Genomic DNA, 27,134 nt, shown 5'->3' on the forward strand with positions numbered 1-27,134 from the left:
CGTTTCATAAATAAGAAAATAAAATAAAAACATGTGGAATGGTACTCTTTATTTCACATCAGTATTTACAACAAAATGTAACATATTTTAAGGTAAACTAATTAGCGATGTTCCATCATTCTATGAAAATGATTTTTAGAGGATTTTGGTACATTAATCTTACACAGTTTGAAGGTAATGACGATAAGAAAGCTCTCCTTAAATATTACTTGCGGAGGTGCTCTATCGTTTTCGAGAAATGAGTTAAACAATGTCAGGAAAATAATGTTCGTATCACGAGACGAATCTTACTTTAGCATGTACAACGTATGTATGCGACACTTCTGAAACAATGCTCTGTGATTTTCACATAAAAAAAACAACTTGACGACTAATGAAGCTGAAACTTCAACGGGTAAATTATTGTTACGTACGTCATCATTTACAGAGAGTAAGGGTTCGTGACATTGCCTGATCTACAGAAGGTAACACAACCCTTTCGAACCCTATAACGTGAATTTTGTGGGCGGCTTTCCCGTGCACGATGAATTATTAAAGTGCTTCATAGGTTTTTAGGCACATGCTCTAATTACCATGCAGTAGGATGATTGTAGAAACGTAATCCCAGTCCCACCTCGCGGCTCATTTAATTTACTCTCCCACTAAACCCATCCCCTTTAGGTATACAACATTGAAACTTTCATTCTATGAAGGTGGTAAACAAAAAAACTGCAGCGCTCGAAGGTTAAATTATCCCAGGCCTGAGCTTATATGCCATGCAGTAAAAGTCGCTACAAGGCGTTTTGAATTACTCGATTGCACACGCCATCGCTGGTTAGCTCTGGGATCCGTTTTGGTTTAGTTACGTCAAATCCTGAGCCGATTGGATTCTGTTACTTTTAATACTCACGGGCGCGAGGGTTAAATTGGAGGGACTACGCGAAGGCTCGGATCATTTGGCGGATTGGCGCCTGTAGCTGAATTACCCGCAGGTCTCGTGAAAATGGTTTATTTGAAGTCCACCTCTCATGTTCACCTATCTTTGCATTCGTTAATCTTTACCGACTTAACTTGCAGAGGAAGATGGATGCAATGATGACGTGTTTCATGCCTGGGAGTAAATCCCCAATCTGTACTGACCGATTTTCAATTTGCCAAGGATTATTATTACTAGTTTTGACAAAAAGAGGCAGAACTATGAATCACAAAATACAAAGTAACTCATGTGTGACATGGTGACCCAATTTATCGAAAATGTTGCTTGTTCTGTTAATCATTCCAGACATTCTAAACACTAAAACAAATAATACATTGTGATAATGTCCTTCGGATGGGACGTAAAGCCGTTGGTCCCATGTGTTGTGTAACGCATGTAAAATAACCCAGTGCACTTATCGAAAAAAAGAAAGGTTTCGCCCCGGTGTTCCCGGCTGTGGCTGCTGAATGCGCCGTAGCGCCTTTAAACCCTTATAAGGTGCTACAAAATTGGGTTTTATAATCCGTCACTGCAATAACCAAGGTCCGGAAGTCTTGGTAGATTCGTGCGCTATATAGGACTGGGATATAATGTGTTTCAAACTAAAAGGGTTTCCGAGTATGATTTGCTTTTCTTTTTACTGTTTAGGCTACATATTGTCATTGTTGTTTGTAAACAGTAAAGCCGAAATTAAAGAAATATAGATGTGCATGAAATGCATATAATTATGTAATAATAGACTGTCATGCTGTCGGGTGCTATATTGATCAATGCATTACTCATAAAAAAAAAATTAAAAAAAAAGTTCGTATCTGAGGAGATGTTTCAGCGTGTCTTGGCCGAGCGGATAAGACCACCGGACTCGAGGTCTGGTGTTTCTGATCAGCAGAGTGGGGGTTCAAGTCCCAGTCGTGACACCTGTGTCCTTAGCAATACACTTTATCAAGATGCTTCGTCCTTCGGATGGGACGTAAAGCTGTTGGTCACGTGTGCTGTGTAACGAACGTAAAAGTGCACTTATCGAAAAGCAAAGGGTAAGTCATGGTGTTCCTGGTTTGATTGGCTGCATATTGTGCCAAAGCATCTTGTACACACATACATGGCGCCCTCTCTTGTCAATAAATCTCCCGCGTAGATTAGTCACACGTTATAACCCTTAGTTGGTAAGCAGTTTTTCAGCATGCAGCTAACTTTATTTTCTTTTCTTTCCCTTTTTTCTGTGTTCTCAGGTGATTCGACTCACCTCGGACGAGATCAACCACAAGAAACTCCGCACTCGCAAACTCCACAACTACACCATCCTCCATTACTCCCCATTTAAAGCTGTCTGGGATTGGTTCGTACTGCTCCTAGTGGTCTACACGGCAATCTTCACGCCGTACGCAGCTGCTTTCCTGCTCAACGATGACGAGCGACGGGCGAAACTCAACAAGGAAGCCGAAACACGGGCGGGGGAGGGGCTCAAATCCAGCTACTCGGAACCCCTGGTCGTACTGGACCTGATTGTAGACGTCATGTTCATTGTGGACATCTTCATCAATTTTAGGACCACTTTCATTGATGACGTCAAAGGGGAGGTGGTGTCCGACCCGCCTAAGATCGCTAAGCACTACCTGAAGGGGTGGTTTGTCATTGACGTATTGGCCGCTATTCCATTCGACTTGATCCTCTTCGTGGTTGCAAATGACGAGGTAAACAAAAACAAAAATAAGCAGTTCCCTTTTCACCCCCGCTTCATTGAATTAAGGGTCCAATAGGTAACCAGCTGCTCCTGGTTCACAGTTTATGTTTTGGTCCCTATTCCATTCGACTTGATTCTAACCTTGATCCTCTTTGTGGTTGCAGATGACGAGGTAAATACAAAAGAAACAGCAATGAAATGTATTTCCTATGTCACTGTACGTCAGGGGTTCAATATGTACACAGCTCCTGGTACGTTCACAATTTACGTTTGTGCCTCTTTGTAGTTGCAAATGAGGAGGTAAAAAGAAAAAAATAGTTATGCAGTTCCCTGTTCACTTTTCATTCATTCATTCATTCATAATTGGTTTATTATTTTAAAAACAAATTCCCATGGCGACCGGAGGTCGAATTACAGGAAAATATACAGAGATTAAAAAATAAGAAAAAATCACACTATTTCACATTATTTAAGAAATAATTGATTAAGGAGAGCCAAATATTTACAATGTATAAAATAAATTGTTCTGAAAGTTGCGAGGAAAAAAAAACCTGGATATTGCTGGCACAATATTGCTGGCACAATATTGCTGGCACAGTCAAAGGGCGCATAAAAAGCTGCATTCTATTGCAATTCAGTTGTTAAAAAGGCGTGTGAGGTGAGGGAGAGGGCTCTTTCTATAGCGCTCTGTTCGGCATTTAAACTGACCCAGAAGTCCGGAGTTCCTAAGTTGGTAACCACTATCATACCTCTGTGGCAAGAGGCGCTTTAGGACTGATGAAGGGAGAGTTTTGGCAAAAGATTGGCACAAGTGGTTACGATTATACGCTACTGATTATAAGTTTAAATAGGTAACCAGCTCCTGGTTAACAGTTTGCATGTTGGCCGCTATTCGTCTTTGTGGTTGCATATGACGAGGTAAACAGAGAATCCCAAAACAGAAACTAATGCACGCATGGTATCTTTATTTCGAGAAGTAGGTTCCAATCTGTGTACAAGTATATCCCAATTGAGAATACTTGTGATTGTTTTTATTAGGCATAAAAGAAATGTGTATGTCTTCAGACTGTCCAAATCAAGAAGAATGTTCAAAAATGCACATTAGTTTAGCGATTTTGACAATATAACCATTATGACAAATTCTAGCCATCACTGGCCATACACACTCAACATAATATTCAATGGTCATAACCAATAGTCATATTAGACGACACTGGCCATATAACCACAGGCCATAAAATTATAGCCACTGGCAATAACAGCTCGACATATCATTGGCCATAGACAATGACGGTTTTGTTTATAACTGTGAAAAGAACCTGGGCCCTATTTCATAGAGCTGCTAAGCACAACAATTTGCTTAGCATGAAATTTCTTCCTTGATAAAAAAAGGATTGCCAACCATATTTCCACGTGATTGTCAGGATATGCAAAACAAAAGTAAATTTGGTTGGTAATCCTGTTTTTATCAAGGGAGACATATCATGCTAAGAAAGTTTTTGTGCTTAGCAGCTCTATGAAATTGGGCCCAGGGTTTTTCTCAACTGGTCGTTTCAATAAGTGTGATCTTATTATCTCAAGAGATAAACTAAACTGATATTTTGGGCTCTCCAATACCTTTTTGGGTTGACGTGTTGTCATCCAGTCTTCGAGAAAGACTCTGCCAGGGTCTAAACATTTAGGCCCAATTTCATAGCGCTGCTTAACGGTAAGCAAATTATTGCGTGCTAACTGTAGCAGAAAAATCTGCTTAAGCCTTAGCGTATTTCACAGGTTAGCAGAAAAAGTTGTCGGCCATATTGCGTGTTTACCGTGGATTTGCTTTGTGACATATAGTTCGTGCCGTAAGCATCGGAAGGTTAGCATGCCTTTTCGTGTGCTTACGGTTAGCAGTGCTATGAAATAGAAATTGCACATTAAGCACAAAACCGGCCGCTAAGCAGCGCTATGAAATTGGGCCCGGGCCGTTAACTATTGTTTGCACTCTTCTTTTTCAACAGAAAACCACAACGACCATGGGCCTCCTCAAGTCAGCCCGCCTGCTGCGTCTTCTACGCGTAGCCCGTCGCCTTGACCAGTATTCCCAGTACGCTCCGGCCGTTATATGTCTCTTGATGTGTGCCTTTACTCTAGTAGCTCATTGGATGGCGTGTTGTTGGTACTCTATAGGGGAAAGAGAGAGGTCTAAAGAGTATGGATGGCTCAATCAATTATCTAGAGACGTTAATGAAACATATAGGGTGAGTTTATGTTACTATTTGGAGACTTTTGAACGATAGGTGGCAGCAGACTTACCAGAGGTCGACTTCACAAAGATATTCCTAACTTAGGACTAGTCCAGTTTTTGTTTTTTGTTTTTTTTTACTTAAAAGCTTGTCCTAAATTAGGACGAGTAACTCGTTCTAACCCGAGAAAAGACTTGTCCTAATAACTCTTTGTGAAATCCACCCTAGGGTTTACATCTTGTTTAGCATGATCACATTGCAAAGAACAATGGGTTTACCAGGTACGTCTGCTGCCACCTAGCGTCCTCAAAAGTCTCACACTCGAACAAAGGGTTTTCTTGTCTCGAACCCTGTATCAATAGCATAAAACCTGTATCAATAGCATAATTGGTAATGAGTAATGGGGAGAGGTTGACAGTATGAAACATTTTGAGAAATGGCTCGCTCTGAAGTAACGTAGTTTTCGAGAAAGAAGTAATTTTCCACGAATTTGATTTCGAGACCTCAGATTTATAATTTGAGGTCTCGAAATCAAGCATCTGAAAGCACACAACTTCGTCTGACAAGGGTGTTTTTTCTATCATTATTATCTCGCAGCTTAGACCACCAATTGAGCTCAAATTTTCACAGGTTTGTGTTTGTATGCATATGTTGATATAGACACCGAGTGAGAAGACTGGTCTTTGACAATTACCATTAGTGCCCAGTGTCTTTAATATGGCATCCCCGGAGGACTGATACTCCAACGAGTTCACAGTGTGTGTTGTAGGCGATTTGCAGAATTATTGTAGGAGGATAATCCATTACCCCCAGCGTGCCTCCCACTTAAGACGATCAGAATCGATTTGACATTTAAAAAAAAGTCTACAACTACGATCACAAGAGACTTAAACGCACAGGTGTATTCACTTCCTATATATAGGAAGTAAAGAGCGAGACACGTTGCTCAGTCTTGAGACGTTATTGGAGCGGAGAACTGGCGGGGGGCGGGGTGAGGTGGAGGTTGGACGAACACAGTCAATGTGACAGTCATTAGTGGTTATGTACTTTACTATACAGGGCATCGTGAACAAACATTTCCTTGTGTAGTTTGAATTGGGTAATGGTTGGGTCTTTCGGTTTTGTCACTGTCACAGGCAACCAGTTTTTGGCAATTTATTTTTTTAAAAAGGAGAAAAGTTTACACTGCAGTTAGCACATTGCTTTTTGTGGACCACCTTATTGTTGTACGTTTAAAGGAAACAAACTCTCGTAACTAAACGTGTCACTGTTTTGTCAAAATACGCGTAAGACTTATCTTAAAGTTAATTCAGCACGTTAGAATGATAAGCCTCCCAATTTATAAAGAAAAATTGAAGATGTTTTTTTTTTTTATTATTACCGAAGTAACAAAAACATTCACAGTGCGTAAACTGTGCACCACTAACGCAATACATTTTGCACAAGGGTTAGTGGGTTCACGTAGTTGCGTAAACTTTTGCAAAATTGGCTCAGGCCAGCGGTTGATTTCACAAAAACTTAGGACCAGTCCTTAACTTAGGACTATAACTAGGGGGTATCAACATCTTAAGTCTAGTCCTAAGTGAGTATAGCTCGTCCTAACTCAAGATAAGAATAGTCTTACTCTGGACACATTCAGGTGTTGAAACACAACAACACTTAACAGTGCGAACCACGTTGGGATATGCCCGAGTTATTATGACACGTTCGGAGATGTGCAGGAATAGAGCAACACGATCCTGCAGCTGAATTCTAGCCTGAATTTGTCGGTCTTGTTTTAACAAACAGGGGGGTTCATGTTTCTAGTATTGAGACAAGGGGTTGATGTTATCTCAATTGCTGTGTATACCTACACCTGTTTTAATGTGCGGCTTATTACAGACGAGGCGTAAACAGAACCATGTATAGTGTCGCAGATTTTATTATTTTTGTACTATGCTCATCAAAATGCGGCAATGCTCATATATGCACCAGCGCCAACTCAAAAGTATATAACCAATCCATACGTAAGGCTCCGATCAATGAAAAGATTCGAACCAGGGTCCAGAGAGAAAGAAACCATAGAGCGAACCTATAGTTCCCGAGTAAGGATGTTGTGGACGGTATGTCAAACTTGCCATTGTGAGATCGGTTTGTTAGTACTTAACGACTTACTCGTATAGTTTTAAAGGAACACGTTGCCTTGGATCGGACGAGTTGGTCTATACAAAGCGTTTGAAACCGTTTGTTACGAAATTCATTTGGTTAGAAAGATGTTTTAAAAGTAGAATATACTGATCCACACAAGTATCACTCAGAATGGCACGGTTTTCATTTTACGTCGCGAACTTACACGGTCGGCCATTTATGGGAGTCAAAGTTTTGCCTTCCATAAATGGCCGACCGTGTTTGTCGACGAGATAAAACGAAAACCACGCAATTTCGAGGCATATTTGTGTAGATCATTGTATTCTACTTTTACAACATCTTTCTAACCATATCGATTTTATAACAAACGGTTACAGGACGCTTTTCAAAGACCAACTCGACCGATCCAAGGCAACGTGTTCCTTTAACTGTCCACCCTAATATATTAGTGAGGCTTCAGAAATTTATTGAGCACGATAATAATGTTTGAAGACATCGACTATTTATTTCGATCTCACCTTCTGGTGTGTTTGTTATTCTTCAAAATCTTGCCGCACTTATTTTTTATCATTAAAGACACTGGACACTATTGGTAATTGTCAAAGACCAGTCTTTTCACTTGGTGTATCTCAACACATTATGCATAAAATAACAAACCGGTGAAAAATTTGAGCTCATTTAGTGGTCGTCGAAGTTGCGAGATAATAATGAAAGAAAAAAAAACACCCTTGTCACACGAAGTTGTGTGCTTTCATATGCTTGACTTCGAGACCTCAAAACCTAATTCTGAGGTCTGGAAATCAAATTCGTTGAAAATTACTTGTTTTGTTCTCGAAAACTACGTTACTTCAGAGGGAACCGTTTCTCACACTGTTTATACTATCAACAGCTCCCCACTACTAAATACCAAGTAAACTTTTATGCTAATAATTATTTTTTAGCAACTACCAATAGTGTCCACAGCCTTTAACTGGCCACCATATGACATAAGTGAGGCTTCAGAATTGAACATCACAACAGTGTTTGAAGACAGTGCTGTTTATTTCGATCTCATCTCCTGCCTGCTTTTTTTTCCCTCAAGATTTTGCTGCACTTTTGTTATCATCGAGAAATCTTGAAGAGTGATGATTTAAAAGACACCCTGGTTCAAAATGTATGGGATAAAGTACCCCCAACCTCCCGTCTCCCCGGATACCACTACCCCCCCCCCCCCCCCCCTCAGAAATCACTTCTTGCTCCCTTTGCTATCGATCAAAAACTCCCTGGAAATATTCTGTAATTATTTCTGAAACATCATTTTGCCGGCTCTCAAAATTGATACACACTGTGCCTCATACAAATCTAGGTGCACTATTTCATGAACTCTTGTGATACCACACCTTTAAAACGTAGACATTATTATACCGTAACTAACATAAATTCAATAGCATAATCAGTCATACGAAGAACCAGAATTTCTTATTTGGTTATAAAAGCAATGCGGTATCAACTCATCCGACCCCCGGTACCAGACTGATCCTTCTACCCGATGGGTTCTATTTAAATTCGCCAAATTAAATGTGTGCCGCTGCGCAGATAACACGATTACACGTAAACCAATTAGGGGCTCAGCCGGGTGAATGTTATGACATTTTTATAAGGGTATTTTGTAGAGGTTTATTTGCGTGTTGGGAAAAGTGCCGTTCGGTGGTAATCGAGCATCGCTGGGGCTTGGACGTTCACCTAGCGTTAGCAATTAGGAGTGGCTGGGGAAAAAAAATGTAGGGTTTGAAACTATGCATGGTGTGATATGCGGTTTGCGGTAACACCATGTTATCATGTCATTTTAGAAGTGTTGTTTCTGAAAAGAACTGGTGGGTGGTTGACAACCCATAACAAAATTATAAAAATACACAAAATAAAAACCTTGAGGTATATGAGCAACCATTGCAACGACTCCTCTTTCAGCAGGTTATACATTTATCATTTATATTTCAGTTCATATTATTTAATTTAAAGCACAATTAGTGTACATTGGACACAACGTAATGCTTTTAGATGTTGGGGGAAAACACCGCATTGGAAAAATCAATATAAGGACCTGAAAACACAAAACTTCAAACGAGTTACAGATAGGTAAGATTCAAACCATGAGTCGAAATGCAGGTGAATTGAAGAGTTTATCTAAGACTAACTTCATGTCTGTTTTTAAATTTTAGATTCGCCTATTCTTCTGCCTTCTTTTAATCCAAGTTCCCAATTAATAAATAAATACTCATAATTAATGAAAAGAAAGGTATAGAATTCAGAGCTTTTACTGTAAGTGTTCAATAATTACCTACTTTCCCCCGTGCGGACGAAACGACAACACATGATCATCCCTCCTTTGTGTGTCAACTGCTGAAATATTTATAGACGGAATCACTGTAAAGTTACAGGCCGTGACCGTTGTGCAAAGTTTATATTACGACGCGTCTAGTGTATACGCCCGGTCGAGTTGACACAGTCGTTTATCTTGCAGTTCACACCAGGCGTGTTTTACATCAACTATCTCACCTATTGCAAGCAGCGCCAAAACTAGAGCAACATTGGGGGTACAATGGGGGCGCACAAAGGGGTACACCTTATTTTCCTGAGTGACTCTTCTGGCCAAGTTCCCGTTTTAACCTTCTTTAATTTTGTTATAAATACACTCTGGCGTAAGTCTTAAAAGAAAAATACATAGTCACACGGACGAATGGGCAAGACATTTTAAGAACCTTCCAATAAAACTCGTGAAAACTCTAATACCGTAAGCAAATTTGAAATTGGCGGGGAATCGTATGGGCACTGACGATACGCCACAGCTTTAACAGCCCTCTGAAGGATTGGTTATCAACGAAAATTATGTGTACATGAATCAATTCAACTTGAATGGTTGCTGAAGATAAAGTTAAAAATCACCGAGAAAAAAAGCATTTAATATTGTTTCTGTTGTTTTATTGGCTGTAGCAATCGGATTAAGATACACTAATAGAAATTCCTTACAACTTTTCACAGTTTGGTTCTTTTCTGTAGTAGTGTCTTGTTCTTCAGAACTTGAGGATTATGACAAAATTACTGTCCCAATAACCGTTGATATAATCCCTTTAACTCCACGGATACAGAAACTCGTATCTTTATTCATTCATAATCTGTGAAGAGATTGTGGGGCTTTACACTAAACCCTTTTGTTAAGAGGGGGGGGGGGGTGACATGATGACGTCAGTTGTTCAATAAAGCCAGATGTGGAATCAAATCCGACTGGATCAATTGAGAAAATCTTACGCGGTTTTCGCACTATGAAAGGGTTTCATTATAAAAGGTTAAAATCCGTTGATTTATTTAATTCCATTCAATCTTTGCATCGCTCAAGCTTTCATCGGGTATACATCCATTGTTCGCCTGTCAATATGGAAAAAGAATGCTTTCACAATTTAATGAGAATATCGCCTTGAAGAAAGACTAGTCCTTGACCCTTCGTGTAGAATGGGATCAAGAAAATATTAATCAAAATTTAATCAAAAAAATTACTTTGAAGCCGCTGTTCATGCGATTTCTGTTGTGTTCCTGACGAAGCCTTGGATTTTGAAATAATTATGAAATCTTGTGCACGCACGTTTTTAATTTTAGATGGCTTTATTCATCTGTGTTTGTTACAGATTGTACTTGTTTATCGCATATAAAAGTAGAGCCGTTAGATTCAGAAAAGGCCTCTACAAAAAAACTAAGAAAAATTACATATTGTTCAATCATCAAATCAGTGATGTGATAAGTAATTCGAAGGTCACGTTTTGAAAATGAAATAAATATGTCTGGTTTTGTTTAAGAATGTTTTTATTATATAAATAGTCTGAACGTTCCAAAGTTAATTAAGACAACGATCCCCTTTAAAGAAAATCAAAAACAAGCACGCTTTCAATAAAATGTACTGTGGGTGTCTGATGGGGGAAGGTAGCGCCTTGCTCGTTCTTCCATCGTCACACGACTAATGTATGTTATGTTTCGTTTTGTTTACTGAACATGAACAAGTAAACTAAACAATTGTGTTTCTCTTACACTCCCTTACACCTTGGTAATTGTCAAAGACCAGTCTTCTCTCTTGGTGTATCTCAACAAATGCACAAAATAACAAACCTGTCAATTGGTTATCGAAGTTGAGAGATAATAATGGAAGAAAAACACCCTTGTCACACAAAGTTTTGTGCTTTCAGATGCTTGATTTCGGGACCTCAACATCTAACTCTGAGGTCTCGCTTTAGTGAAAAATTAATTCTTTCTCGAAAACTACGTTACTTCAGAGGGAGTCGTTTATCACAATGTTGTATACTATCAACAGCTCTTCATTGCTCGTTACCAAGTATTAAAGGTTTTATGCTAACAATTATTTTGAGTAATTACCCTGAGTGTCCAGTGCCTTGAAGTGCTACTTGTTATGTTCTATATTTACGTTAATCCCAAGGTCTCACGAATCAAGTTATCAATATTTCATATATTGATACTGCGAGCAATATTGCCCAGCGAAGCTTTTGCACGCTATATTTCCACTCGTTCACCATTCCGTAAAATTTAATATTGCATATTTGAATTAAAAACATGAAATGATTGGAAGGAACGTACATTGCCCGTGACTGTTATTAAGTGCATATCAAAACAGTGCCGTGATAATTTAATTAGCCAAGCGTCGTCGGTTGCAAAGAAATTATAAACATTTCTCCCATGAGTCACTGAGTACTGCACCGTTTAATTACTTGTGAAAATGTGTTTGGCAAAACTTCGAAGTCCTGTCCCCGATTCCATAGAGCTGCTGATACATAAGCAGAATATATTGCTTAGCAAATTTCTGCTTAGTAGAAATGAGCAGGACACCAGTCAAAATTGTTCATTTGACATTGTACTGGGATGTTCTGGTACGGCAAATGTTGCAAATGTGCATTTGCTATCTTTTAGTTCTAAAGCAGCTCTATGAAATCGGGGTTGAGTGGGGTTAAAGTTGAGTTGAGTTGAGTTGGGTTATAGTGGGTGAGGTGGGGTAGGTGCGGATTGGCTTTCTTACCCTATATTCATACAAGAGTATTTGCCAAATAATGGACTGTTTGCTGTGATTGTAGACCTCGCATAAACAAAACACAACCAATCCCAACTGCTTCCAAGGACACCACCTTAACTTAATCTTATTGATATTTTGTTTTCTGTGACGATGCAGGGAGACGATACAGGAGGCCCCTCCCCTCAATCTAAATACGTGACGTCACTATACTTCACCCTGACCATCTTAACCACAGTGGGCTTCGGTAACGTGGCGCCGAATACAGACGCAGAGAAGCTATTCGCTATATGCATGATGCTGGCTGGATGTAAGTTTTGCATAACTCATGATTTTGATGTACAGTGGTGATTGGCTGAAAGTTTCTGATTTGCATATTGATCTGCATATTATGAAAACGCTGATTGTATTTCGGGGTATGCAGTGATTGTTTCGTTCTACAGCTCAGGGTACAATTTCATAGAGCACATACAAGAATTGCTCAACAGAAACAAGAAAACAAGCTAAAATTACATTCTACCATGTTGTGACTGGTGCCCAACTAAATTTGTGTTGGGCAAAAGAAGGTTTGAAGCCTTATCTGCAACAGCTTTATGAAATTGGCGAGTCACACACTTTGGGCCATCGTAAGTGGACACGATTGGTAGTTACTCGAAATAATTATTGTCATAATGATTACAAGTAATGGGGAGAGGTTGAAAGTATAAATTATTGTGAGAAACATCTCCCTTTGAAGTAACGTAGTATTTGAGAAAGAAGTAATTTTCCACGAGTTTGATTTCGAGACCTCAGATTTAGAATTTTAGATCTCGAAATCAAGCATCTGAAAGCACACAACTTCGTGTGACCATGGTGCGACAATAGTGTTTTTTTTTTTCTTTAATTAATATCTCGTAACTTCGACGACCGATTGAGCTCAAGTTTTCACAGGTTTGCTATTGTATGCATATGCTGAGATACACTAACTGTGAAGACTAGTGTTTGACAATTACCAGCAGTTTTCACTGTGTTTAAAAAGCAAAGCATTTAAAAAATAGGCACTGTTTACGATTGACTGTTAATCAAGTTTCTCTATTAGTAAAAGCATTCTAAGTATGTTTTCCCTCAACATGTTCCTCAAATTGCTCGTTGTATCTTGTCATGTCGTATTCATGCGAAAGTACAATAAAATTTAACGTTTAATGCCTTCGCTGAAGTAATTAGCTTCGGGGGGGGGGGCGTTGTAGTGCGTTGTACTGTTGGACACAATGATTTTTGTTATAAAGATATTGTGTAGTCAATATTAATTCAATGATCTTTGTTAGTTTTTACTCTAATTGAATCCATGGGCGAAATGGTTGTCAGTATCCTTTTGGTCGATTGTTATACTGAATGTGGTAATTCCACATTTAGAGATGGCACTCGCGAGTATTGCTTATAAATGTTTTGCAGTGATTAGTTTTATGTCCATGTTTAGTTAATGCAGATGATGTCAAATATTTGTTTATTGACTTGTTTTTGGCGAGTTTCTTTGGTTATTTAGAGTTAAGTGTATATTGCTTTGCAGCATTTGCCTTTGTAATCAAGACCTCACTTTATGTTATTTTTTATTAAATTGGTATTACCCCGTTATAATATCAGTGCTCCAGTCCATTTGCAGTACAAACTGTTTTTCCCCCATTTTCGGTAAGGCAAAAGTAAAAAAAAAAAAAAAAACATAAACAAAAAACCATAGCGTTGTGCCCTCCAAGACCCCGCCAACAAATGGCATACATGTATTTATGTATATACGTGGATTCAGAGGAACTAAAATCGATAATACAAAAATTAGAGATGATAAACTAATACAGAACACTACGTTAAATAGTAGCAAACATCACTATATGACACAAATACTAGCTCAAAATAATGACAATTTAGGTGATCCTTAGTAAACGAATTGATCCTTGGTTGGAAGATCCTGCAACGTTATCCGGAATTTTGTCTTCATTTCATAAAATAAAAATAAAAAATAAAACATTAAGGCCTGACGTCTTAACATTAGCAGGGTCTTTGTCTTAAGGTTTAAGTGGTCATTGGGACTATATAGCCTTCGGTTTAAAGACTCTGCAAGGGTCGAAACGTCAGGCCATTAAAAAGCTATTGTATTTGTAGCGTAGGTCCTCTTGTTTGGTTGGCATTTTAGAACAGCTAATTATATTTTGTCTCCTTCATTTTGTTCAACCGTTGCAGTACCCGCTCCTATCTAAACACAGGATTCAAACTGCTTCTTGCTACCGGGCAAGCTCGGTGGTCTAGTTGGTAAGACACTGATATAGATTGCAAGGGTCGTGGGTTCGAATCCCACCCTAGTAAGGCTACGATTTGTTCTTCACAGATCTCGGGAAAGTACTGAGCATACAGTGTTATAACACCCCTTGCAAGTTTTCTGCCTGCTCATTGGTTTAGAGCGCGTCACATGACATGTCTTAGTTTTGCTAGACGACGGCCGTGTGATAGTGCGTCGGTTTGCCATGCGCTAGTCCGAAGACTAGCGCACGGCGTGCAGTACCCAGACGTCTGTGGCGTGAACGAGGATAATAAAGTAATAGTCTGTAACCATTTCGGATTGCACGACACTACACACATGCAGCACAGTAAAAGTGTCCGTGGATTGTAGCATTCAGGTCTGTAACTTAATAATAATAGTACAGTATTTAGAAATGTTTGGGGTGTTATAAAACAAATATTGACTGCTTTTACTCGTGCAATGGTTAACAAATATGACTCCCTCGATGATCCCCGTAGCGTTCTATTTTCTAAAATAGAACGCTCCGGGGATCACCTCGGGAGTCATAGTTTTAACCATAGCACTCGAAGCAGTCAATATTTGTATACTAACACACATTGGTGTATTAAGGTCTTATTTTATTATTGGTATCTATTAAGTTCTCATGTTATTTAGCCTTCGATATTACGACTCTGCTAAGGTCAACATGTCAAGCTACTATAACATTATTTTAAGTTGGTAACCATTTTGAAAAAAGTTACTTATTATATTTTGTCCGTCTTTCTTTTTACCTACAGCTCTCATGTTCGCCTGTATCTTCGGTAACATGACGGCCATCATTGAGCGTCTATACGAAGGTATGGCTAGGTATCACCAGCAGCTAACACTAGTTAAGGAATTCGTCAAGTTTCATAACGTGCCGCATCCTCTAAGACGACGCTTACAGGAGTATTTCAAACATGCCTGGGTTTATTCAAATGGGAACGATCTACAGGAGGTGGATGAGGTGAGATTATGTCTCGAGTCCTGACCTTTATCATAAACGAACATGATGAGTGATTTGTAAATAGTCTCCTGACGATGACTAGGGGAAGCTAATCGAAACGTTGGGACCAATTTAAGAACTGACTCCGCGGTAGTGCAGTTAATAACGATCCTATAAGCTAAAGTAGTAGTCCAAGCCAATTGTCTATACCTTCCGCCCGGGTAGTAGTTAAAACGCAGGACAGTCCTTTTCAGAACTGCAAGTCTCCCCAATAATCCAATAAATCTACTCCGCGGTAGTAGAATAAAGAAAGACAGTTCTCTAAGAACAAACTCTACCCGGCAAGTAGATTCACAGTTTTTTTGTTTACAGATTCGTGTATATTTAATTTAAATTTAATGTGTATTTTGTATTATAAAGACTCTTGTTTTTATTTAGCCTTCGAGAAAGACTCTGCTAGGGTCGAATTGCAGGCAATTTGCTACGTTTTGTTTTTTTCAAAACAGTAATGTTAATTTTATATCATATCATTGCTGATAGTGTATGCCGACACCCAAAGCGTCCGAGACACATTCGCAGTGATATCCCATACGGACACTTTCGAAAACACGATCTGTCAAGCAAACTAAGGCTATGATATTGACGCCATTTTTGTTTTTATAAAAACGCGGCAGCGAACTTGAGCCGGACTTGTCCCAGGGACTACGTCCCTCGGATGTTCTGTCCCCCACATGGGAAATTAACTTGGGCTGAAGGAGGATGATTCAAAAGAGGGCGCTATCAGAAGTAGTTTGTGCAGTTCGCCGATGGGGGGACTTTCTCCTGCCACACTGGATTCCACACCGTTGTGTTTTGCAAAAGCCTGATAATACCGTAAAGTGATGACGCGCTTAAAGGCACTGGACACTATGGATTACTCAAAATAATTGATAGCATAAAAACGTATTTTGTAACAAGCAATGGCTAGCTGTTGATAGTATAAAACGTTGTGAGAAACGGCTCCCTCTGAAGTGACGTAGCTTATTAAGAAACAAATTTGTCACTAAAATATTTGAATTTAATTCGATACCTCGTCTCAAAATTAAGAATCTGAAAGCACACAACCTATGCGACGAGGGTGTTTTTTCTTTCATTATTATCTCGCAACTTCGATGACCAATTGAGTTCAAATTGTCACAGGTTTGTTATTTTATGCATATGTTGCGATACACCGAGTGAGAAGACTGGTCTTTGACAATTACCAAAGGTGTCCAATGTTTTTAACTGCTGAGGTGCAGTTTGTATTTTCATTATGCCAAAGTCCGTGACAAATCTAGGCTTCGTACCATTAGGATGTTAGAAATAAAGCGCCGAATTCAGCACCCAACCCAGGCCCATTAACACCCCTTTAATTTGTCCAAATGGAACTAACACCCCTGAATCACCATTTAGCCAAGACACCTTGGATCTCGCCATGGCTGTGTTATTTTGGCGGGTGATGTCCGGTTAACCACCCTAGCGTGGGTTCGCGGGAATCGATGCAGGCTCGGTGGCTTGGTGTATATCTTCCAAATGTTAAGCCAACACTTCGGGCACCGTGGAGCACATGATATGAATTTAAAAATGTCAGAGGGTTTAGCCATTCTGTTATGTGATACTTATGAAAACTGACTGTCTGCGTGTGTGTGGAGTTAGTTTCTGTGCTTTAATTCTGTTTGAGAAAGTGTGGATATTAGTTCCTCCGATCGAATGATCATGCTTTGACGCCTTGAAACAAGTTTCGAAACTTACTGTCCACACATTTAAGGAAGTCATACGCACGTTAAAGTGATGGTATACGTTTGGAAATCACTCTTAAAAGAGTGGCAATAACAACATTTTGGGTAGAAGCTCATAAAGCATTTTTGCGAAACATTTTACTTTAAAGTAATGTGGTAATGTAAAAATAATATAACCGTTGTGTTGCCCAAAATTTGAATCTGAGGATTGTTCTTCTTGCGTGGTGGATCTTAGAAGCTTTGGGTAATAACAAAAAAAGTAGTGATGTTATGAAAATAACGGTTATGTTAGTTTTGTTATTGTGTATCAACTACATTATTTATAAAAGATTGCAACAATCGAGAGGTTCCAAAAACCAAAGGCATATAATAATGGAATCAATGTGTGGTGAAGAGGTTTTCAACTAGTGGTTTAATCCCAATGACGCCTGGTTCTTGATAATTTTACCGAGACGAAGTCGAGGTAAATTATAAAGAACCAGGCCTCGGCGGGTTTTAACCACTAGTTGAAAACCGATTCAACACACTTTGATTCCCATTCATAAATACCTTTTCGGCCAAAAAACATCAACACTTATGGTCAAAAAGTAAAATAAATGCAAACATTTTAATTTTTCAATGATTTCTTTCAACACTACACCCCTCCAGCTATGAAATGGTAAGGCCCAGTCAAAGCCCTCGGGTAAACAACTCATTATAAGGGAGTGCTGTGCGCGTCGCGCGTATCGCGTGATGTGGCGCAACTGTCTCGGCCGTTGCTCTCGACCAATAGGAATGAAGAAACTGTCTTATAAGCCCAGGTGCAAACTCGCGTGTCACGCCCATGTTTTATCAATTTTTACTGGTCATAAACAAAGGTTTATACACATCCACGTGACGTGCTCTCCACAAATAGGAATAGCGAAACTTTCTGAGGTATTTATGAATTAGCCTTTAAAACCACATTATGCAATGGTAATCTCTCTCACACTAATGCTGTGTTCATCCGTTTAATTCAAGAAGTCACGAATCAAAATGGGCGAGAAAAAAAATCAAACATTTGCACGCAAAGTAAAAGAACACGAGAAAAAAAAAACAGGCACTTCTTTCTAAGAAGTTACACGCAAAGTACAAAAGGGAAAACAAGATGTAAAAATTAATTAATTTTTAGAGACGTAGAGATATTTTGTTTCAGGTGTGGATATCATATACGTCCCGTAGGGTGAAATAAAAAGCAATGAGTCTCTGCCATATCGCTCAGGACTCTAATTGGAAATCTCAAATCCAAACAAAAGTCATCTTGTCTAACTCCAAAGTTTGAAAAAATAAAATAATTAAGTGTCCCTCATCGGGATTTAACACTTAGATCTTTAACACTTATAGTGATGCGCAGCCTAAACAAATATGTTTTCTTAGTTGTTGAACCGGCTGTGTGAATTCCGTGGCGTTTACTGATTTGTGATACTGTTACTAAGGCTGCGAACGTTCATTAATAAAACCAAACTGTATTTATTATTAAGAACGATAATAAACAGCACTTATAAGTTGCACAGAAACTGACAAAACATGTCATTCAATAGCCCTCGTTCGCAATGTTGTTGAATAATTAAAACCAAACTGTTCAAAAGCTCGTGTGTAAAAATGGTATGAAAAAGCTAACATTGCAATTCGCATAGTCTGATATTTTTGAGGAAAATGCAAAAACTTCCTGTTGCAAACTTTTTACCACAACAATGCACTGTGTCTTACGGACAATAACACGTTTCGACCCTAAGCGTAAATTGCAGTCGGAACGTGAGTCCATTTTGTTTAGTTTCTATACACTATCACTTCGAGTTAAAGGCACTGTACACGTTTGGTTATTGTCAAAAACCAGTGTTCTCACTTGGTGTATCCCATCATAAGCATAAAATAACAAGCCTATACAAAATTTCACTCAATTGGCCATCGAAGTTGCGAGAAAACTATGAAAGAAAAAATACCATGTTGTTGTACGAATTTGTGTGCTCTCAGATAGAAATAAAAGTCTTAGAAGTGTTTTTATTACTCTAGTGAGAAATTACTTCTCTCTCAAAAACTACGATACTTCAGAGGTAGTCGTTTCTCACAATGTTTTATACTATCAACAGCTCTACAACGCTCGTTATTAAGTAAGTTTTTAAGTTGATATTATTTTGTTTTGGGTAATTACCAAACGTGTACCTCCCCTTTAGTTCATATTCAAGTGTTTTTTTTTTTTTTTTTAAGGTCATGAAGGACTTTCCGGACTTCCTCCAAGCGGATATCTCGCTTCATCTCAACCGTAACCTACTCAACGGGTCGCCAGCCTTCAAAGGCGTCAATCACGGATGCTTGAGGGCGCTGTCGGTCAAGTTCCAGAACACCCACACGGCCCCAGGGGACATTCTACTGCACAGAGGGGACAGTCTGAATCAAATGTACTTCATATCTAGGGGGTCACTCGAGATTTTGCGTGGGAACGACGTCTTAGCAATATTGGGTGAGAAAATAATTTGGCCCACTGGCAGAATAGAAGACAAAATCAATAATGACAAATTTCATGTAAAAAATTGAAGTGTTCTCACAAAATGTCCTCTTTCATGAAAAGTGCATAATGAGTTTAATACTAGAATGAAGGGTACCTTCAAAGAAATTGCCTAAAAGCATTTTAATGCAGTCTTTGAAGTGAACCAACTTACCTAAAAGATCTATACTCACTCCATACACTTCTAGTAGACTAGAAAGCTTAGTTCTGCTAACAAAGACTCCCTTGTAATCTGTAGTAATCCCTCACAAAAATAATGGTGAACGTAGTTTTCAATAATTGCTGCCCTAAGATGAACTATAAATAGTAGTAAGCTTGCGGGTACAGCCTTGTACTTATTCTCCACTGAAGCTAATTAGCCAGATATTTTCAGAGGCATCACTTAACCCCTCAACAACAACAAAAACAATTTTACAGGGTTGTACCCGCAATCTTATACTAATATTATAGTTCATTCGTACCCTTCACACCTTGCATAGATTCAAACATAACTTGTTGCTCTTTTTTTATGGAGCAATCTGCCTATATTATACACATCAAACAAGTCATCACCATTTCACATTTCAAGAGTCATCTCCAAACGTTTATTTTAACTTTTTTCCTATAAATAATTGTAATCTGCTTTATCTCAGCTCTTTCCGTTTCATATGAAAAGGTTTCCTAACATTATAATGCTTGTTTCCTTCCGAAAAAGGCAAGGGAGATGTTGTTGGAGAGAACTTCTGCCAGCGACCTCTGGTTGGAAGGTCGAAGGGTACAGTCAGGGCATTGACCTACTGTGACCTATTGACCCTGTATCGAGAAGACCTTATGGATGTCATCACAATGTATCCAGATTTTCGACAGCACTTTGCAGAGAAGGTTGAAGTTACAATAGACATGAGAGATGTGAGTAAAATATGTGGGGAAAAAGAGCAGAGAGAAAGAGCAGAAGACTCTCAGTTGACTGCAGGGTTCTTCTTTTTAGATCTGGGCCCAATTTCATAAAGCCTCTAAGCACACACATTTGTTAGCATGAAATGTCTTCCCTAATAAAAAAAAACGGGATTTCCAACCAACTTTTCACGTGATTTTCAGGATAAGAAAACAACAGCTGAATGCCAGTAACAAGCAATATGCAACAAATTAATATTTGGTTGGCAATCTTGTTTTTTTATCAAGGAAGAAAGTTCATGTTAAGACAATTTGTGTGCTTACAGGCTTTATGAAATGGGTCCCAGGTTCCAATTGCATTAGCTCATAATATGTATGTAAGCATTATCTGTGCAATGACAAGCATAAAGTGCGTTTTATAATGCAAAATTTCTGCTCAAAGCATGTTACTTGTGACATGGTATTGTGGCGTTTAACCTTATTTTGGTAAGCGCAAGTTGGTTATGCATAGTGCTTCTTGTTGTGCTTGTATATGAAATTTGACCCAGTTTCACTAAAATAGGGTCTCTATTATGGAATCATTGACTTGCTTAAACAAAAGGTTTGTTATTGCAAAACAAAAATATATGACCAGAAGACATGGTGTGTGTGGCTAGAGCCAATGAAAAAAAACATTATAGAACTTGAAGGGTTTCACACTGTTTTCACAAAATTAAACGTGTTCTTAAACAAAATGTCATTATTGCAAACCATTATATCAAACTCTTCTTCTTTGTGTAGACCGAGTTGGATAAAATAATTCCAGACATAGCTCCAAAGGTCAACCACTGGCCGGGGGCCAAGACCGTCCTCAACCGGCGCTTCTCGGCCGTAGTCGCCGCAGCTCAAGCGGCCCGCAAGATGAAGTCCGAGCAGAGGAGTAGGGTCACGCTGACACCGTGTCCGAGCACAGAGACTGTGGCATCCAAGACGGGGTCTGAGAGCAGTAAACGGGGGTCGGATGGCAGCAAGATCAGAGATTCGCTCTTCTCATTCCAGAGTGGCAAATGGAAAAAGAAACCCGGCAAATTTGGTAAGCCATTCTTAGTGACACGTTCAGTTGACACAAGGCCCGATTTTATAAAGTTGGTAAGCAGAAATTTAGTGATCAGCAAATTCCTTTACCAAGCATTGTATGAGTGCGGGCATCAGTTGTGAACAATGTTTACTTCATTGAAATGTGGCTGGATAACCAGTTTATGATAAGCATGATTTTGTTTTGTTCTTAGCAAGTTTTTATGCTCACAGACTTTTTGAAATTTTGCCCTGGTCATCAAGGCATTTACGGTTGTTTTTTTCATAGCTCTAAAAATTTCTAACCATTTGTTATCGAAGTTGCAAGAAAAAAAACTAACAAAAGACTTCTAGCCTAAAGTATTTCATTAGGTGGGTGAGAACATTACCTTTCTCAAAAACTATATTCAGAGGAATCCGTTTCTCACAACGTTTTATATTCTCAACAGCTAACCGTTGCTTGTAGCCAAGTAAGTTTTATGCTAACAAAAAAATGTCAATTTCACCAAACTCTTCCTAACTTAGGATCAATCTTATGACTTAGGACGGGTTCAGTTCCGTATCCGAATCGTAGGACGCATTTAACTCATCCTTTGTTAGGATGGGTTACTGGTCCTAACTCGAGATAGGATTGATCCTAGCGTTTCGTGAAATTGGCTGCAGTGTCGTTAAGACTTTTAAAAATGGTGTCCTTATTTCTCATGTTTAGATACATTGGTTTCCGTGGAAACAAACGAGCAGGATGACGATGAAGACGGAGATGATCAAAATGTTCCTCTCATGCGAAGAAAATACCGACATTACACCGAACCATTACGCACTACCGGCAAGACATCAACAGACCAAAGAAACCTACATCGCTCATGCCCCCTCAGAGACACAAGAAACGATGAGGCCACGCCCCCATCGTCAGAACTCGGCAACCGGGAGGCCCCAGAGGGCGCTGTTACTTCCTCGTTGAATCGGCTGAACGCCAAGGCTTCTTCCATTGACCTTGACAACAATAACTTAGGGTGTTTCGTCGACAACAATGCCATCCACTTTCGGATTGACGGGTTGTATAAGCAGCTCGGGGAGATCGAGAGGAAATTCGACGAGCAGAAAGCAGCTATCATTGAGTGTCTCCTAGGGAAGGCTCACCCACCTATCAGTGGGGATCGAGAGACCAGACGTGGCATGCAATCTGCTTCCAACCCTGTGTTGAATATGGCTTCTCGCCCAGGAGGGGGCAGACACATAGATGTTGTACTAGCTCCAGCCGGTGTGGGCACAAGCAGTGATCCTACTATTAGTCTAACCGGGAAAGAGCAAAAGAGGGATAAAATGCAAGCGGGTAAACCGACGAACCACACGGACCATCCTCTGATAGAGTTGGACGTTATCAACGAACCGATGGCGAACTCTTTAAGTGGTGCCTCTCCGGAAGAGGATTCCAGAACTGAGCAATCCAAGAATGTAGTCGTCACTTCCTCATCGCATCCTCCCCAGGATCCCAAGCAGCAAGAGGGGTCTACAGAGAAACTGCCCCATCTCCGGTCTAAGAAAGTAGGGAGGGATAAGTTCTACCAGCGTGGACCGGGGAGATCTCGCGGGAACGGGAGACCCTTTGCCATGCCAGGACGAGTGTCCATGGGCAACCGATCGCCCAATACGAGAGCGCCTGTCCTTTCATTTCCGCCTGTAAAAGGACCCGATGAGAGCGGTGAGGTTATTTGGCTGGAGAGGCGCGGGGAAGAAACAGGTGGCACCAGGGTGTCCTCGACGTCATCGTGTTAAGGTTTTGGAATCAGCTGATGAATATTCATTTGAATATTTGCATAATTAGCATAGGTTTGCACAATGATGTATTGTTTTCACACAATCTTGCAATTATACGAATGGTTGGTTTGATCTACCATACTGTACCACATTTGCATACTGATTTACACATTCATATTATGTCACGCACAGTTGTATGTGTGTTTTGATTTTCCATAGTTCTACAAAACAAAATGCACAATGTTTTTTGTTTCATCTGATTTATTTGATTCAACAATGAATTATTGTTATTTTTTTATATTTTTTTTTACTTCCACCTGTTCGTTACAGAAAATATGAACTGGATTTCTGGTGAATGGCATCAGTTGACTGAGTGACAGACTATTTCTTGGACAATAATCAAATAATAAATTCAACGAATTTGAGATGAAGAGGGCACGTCATTCAGTGGATGAGTTTGGTGACATTGATGGCTCTGCAGACAATCTAACGGTTACCACATTTCTTACTTTCAAAGCAGTTTGCTTTTAAAGGACTGAAAAGTTGAACATCTGTTCAAGGCTCACTATAGAGACAAACGCCTAAACAAACTGAGTAAAGTTTTGTATCAAGTTGATTGTTCAACGTATAATCAACAGTTTTTTTTTTTTTTTTTTTTTTTTTTTTTGATAGACAATTGACGGAGACCAATCTCTCATCAACGACCGACGACAATTGACTAACTGGACAGGGTTTTCGGTTTGTGCTACCTCTTTCAAACAGGTAGAGAGAGTGACAAAGGACATTGACAATAACGGACATTCAGGACACGAAACAACGACGTCGACATCATGACAGGTGGAAAGGAGAGATTCACAAAATATAGACGACAGAACAATCTTACAACTGATTTGTTTTACTGACTGGACTACCGAACCAACCAAGGACCTTCTCTTAACATGCCGACTGTTTGGCTCTACTGACTGACAATAAAACATGACAATTATTATGACCTACTTAATTTTTGTTTAACTAAGTTTTTGAAAATGGCTGATACCGATTGGTAAAGGTTTGATGTAGTAAGATTTAGTTAGTTGTTTGCTCAACCCAAAATCATTCAAACTTTACCCAGTCAGTTTCCCTTGCGGCTTACTACTTGATAAATATATGTATTATTATTCGTTTTTTTTTTTTTTTTGGACTTTTACAGCAATGATTCTCTTCCAAAGTGGTGTAGCAAAATCTGTTAACGGAATAATACAAGGAAGACATTTAGAGTATCACCAGTCATTTTAGTTTGTAATAATGTATTCATTTATTCACAAGCAGCAATGAGCTTTAAATACAGCACACACAAAAAGTAGTGGATTTATAAACTGCTTTTGTATTTTAACATTGATGCGATAATGTAGGATTTTTTTTGTAAGAGGTACACCAATGTAATATTTGTATATATTTGAAACCAAGCATTGTCACACATGGTGGCAAAGTTTAAAACTTGAAAGCAAAACAATAATATTTAGACTTTTTTATAAAGTGACAGCTTTTTTTATACATATGTGTGGAAGTGTGTGTGCAAATGAACACAAATCGGAAAACAATTTAAGTTGTACGTAGGAGGCTGAAACAAAGAAACATAATTGGACATTGTCAATGTTCAACCCTTCTTTTCTCGTAAATGTAAATTGATCAGAGGTTTATTTTTACCTCTGATAACAAGACAGTAAACAAATTTATACTTTTTCCAAAACCAAATACAGACACAACTCTGGATGTTTTCCTTTGAATATTGGAATTTAAGAAAGCATAATTTTTTTTTCTGTTTGAAAGAATTGTTTACGAAACGATCAAACGAAGGATAATTTCATTGAAAAATTTACATCATTAATTTTCAATCAGTTCTTAATTTCCCTGCAGTATTGAGAATAATTTTGTATACGAAACATCTAACCTTAGAACAAGTTTGTTTTAGATACAATTGCTCTAATCTTTGCAAATGCTGACCATTACTGCAAAATAAAATTTAAACAATTGCCGGCTATCAGAAATCACTTTCTGGTATGGTTGGATTGTTTTTTTATGATGACAATTTGGAACAAGAAGAAGCAATGCATAGGAAAGTTTGTTGCAGGTTAAAAGACAACTTGGTGACCGAATTATACATAGTTAGGATGGTTGTCTGCATTCACATGTACATAGTATACATCTAACAAACAAGTTATGTGTTAGTTCCTCAAAAAGTAGAGGACTGGACAGTCCTTATTTGCATCAGGATAAATAATAACCATTTCGTTGAAACCTTAAACTGGTGTTTGGTATTTAGTGCATTCTATGTCCTGAAAGTAGAGGGATTCGAATCCACTAAAATAACGTTTCGCTTTAAAGTGTAACGTTTTAAAATGTAACGTTTTAGGGTATACTTGATAACAACTAATGGTTCGTTGAGAATGTCTTCCTTTCATTCATACACAACTTTCCCCTCAAAGTTGGAGCTTTCGGTTCCGATCTTATTCTCTTGCAAGGCATGTATATAATTAATTTCAGAAAGCTAACTGCTGCTGCATCCTTTTAGTCCAACAGATAAATAGTTCTAAATCGTCTTACAATTTGAAACAAAATACTTGTACACGTAAAGGTTTCCGGGTTGTGTAAGTTGACATCACCCATAAGATTTGTAAAAAAGTTCTACGTCTGCAAGGGGCAACAGGGGGAATTATCAAGCAGTTAATTGTAAACCCCTGTAAATAATTATATACTTTTATAAGCCTTAAAAAGGGGATTGCGAAGTTGTTGCCAGTAGTACAAACGGGCATACAAACCTAAAACTGGGTTTGAAAGGAAGGTTTTAAGAACGTTTGGAAACAGTTGTTCGGATACAAACGAGAAATCATTTCCACTATTTATAATACTATTTTTTGTACTGTCAACTTTTCTTAGCTTATTCTGCTGTTAAAATTGTTGTTTAATTTGTTCCCCTTTTTTAATAGTAGGCCTACACATTAGAAGTTATTTCCAGCATTTGGGTAGATTACCAACGAAAATGTATCATAAATTGTTGTACAGAAAACGTTTCGTTATCGTTTTGAAATTTGATTTTGTTTTAGAGAGCCTCCAGCATTAACAACTAGAAATGGATTGAAGTGTCAGTTGAATTTAAAGGAACACGTTGCCTTTTATAAAAAGCGTTTGTAACCGTTTGTTATATAATGCATATGGTTAGAAAGATGTTGTAAAAGTAGAATACAATGATCCACACAAACATGCCTCGAAAGTGCACGGTTTTCCTTTTACCTCGTCGACAAGCACGGTCGGCCATTTATAAATGGCCGACCATGTTAGTTCGCAAAGTAAAAGGAAAACCACGCAATATTTCGAGGCAAATTTGTGTGGATCATTGTATTCTACTTTTAAAACATCTTTCCAATCATATGCATTTTATAACAAACGGTTACAAACTCTTTTTGTACACCAACTCGTCCGATCCAAGGCAACGTGTTCCTTTAAAAAACAGACTTATTATCCTGGCCCTAGAAAAAGATTATCAGAGAGTATGACTTCAAGTGAACAATCAATCATTTTTTAATGAAAGAAATTAACTCTCATTATTGTACTCTAAGGATGTATATAAAGAGTTCAAGTGTTTTTCTTAATTTAGTTTATTTGTGTTGCTGTGAAAACTGAGACAGTTCATTAGGTTCCAGGGATTATTAAAGGTATACAGCTTTGTTCAACTAGAACTGTTTTTGGCGTAATATAAGAATGGATAAACAGGGTTATTTTTTACAATTGTTTTCTTTATAGATTCAGTATTTTGTCTAACTCAGAATTTACCAAGGGGGCTTGTGAGGAATTTAAAGATAGGAAAACGCATTGAGTATTTATTTTCAGAAAATAACGGTTATAACATTATTTTGTGTTAACATTC

At 38.6% G+C, this 27,134-nt stretch overlaps 1 protein-coding gene across 1 annotated transcript; it reads left to right on the top strand.

The window, feature by feature from the left end:
- Positions 1–373: 373 nt before the first annotated feature.
- LOC117301727 (potassium voltage-gated channel unc-103-like) lies at positions 374–26,432 on the top strand. The gene is made up of 9 exons (XM_033785754.1): positions 374–394; positions 2,185–2,646; positions 4,637–4,876; positions 12,192–12,342; positions 15,078–15,286; positions 19,249–19,501; positions 20,241–20,434; positions 21,200–21,491; positions 22,182–26,432. Exons 1-9 carry the CDS (start codon positions 374–376, stop codon positions 23,246–23,248), a joined length of 2,889 nt encoding a protein of 962 aa, XP_033641645.1. The 3' UTR covers positions 23,249–26,432.
- Positions 26,433–27,134: the final 702 nt, after the last annotated feature.

The sequence above is a fragment of the Asterias rubens genome, chromosome 17, assembly GCF_902459465.1.
Source record: "Asterias rubens chromosome 17, eAstRub1.3, whole genome shotgun sequence".
NCBI classification, from domain to species: domain Eukaryota; kingdom Metazoa; phylum Echinodermata; class Asteroidea; order Forcipulatida; family Asteriidae; genus Asterias; species Asterias rubens.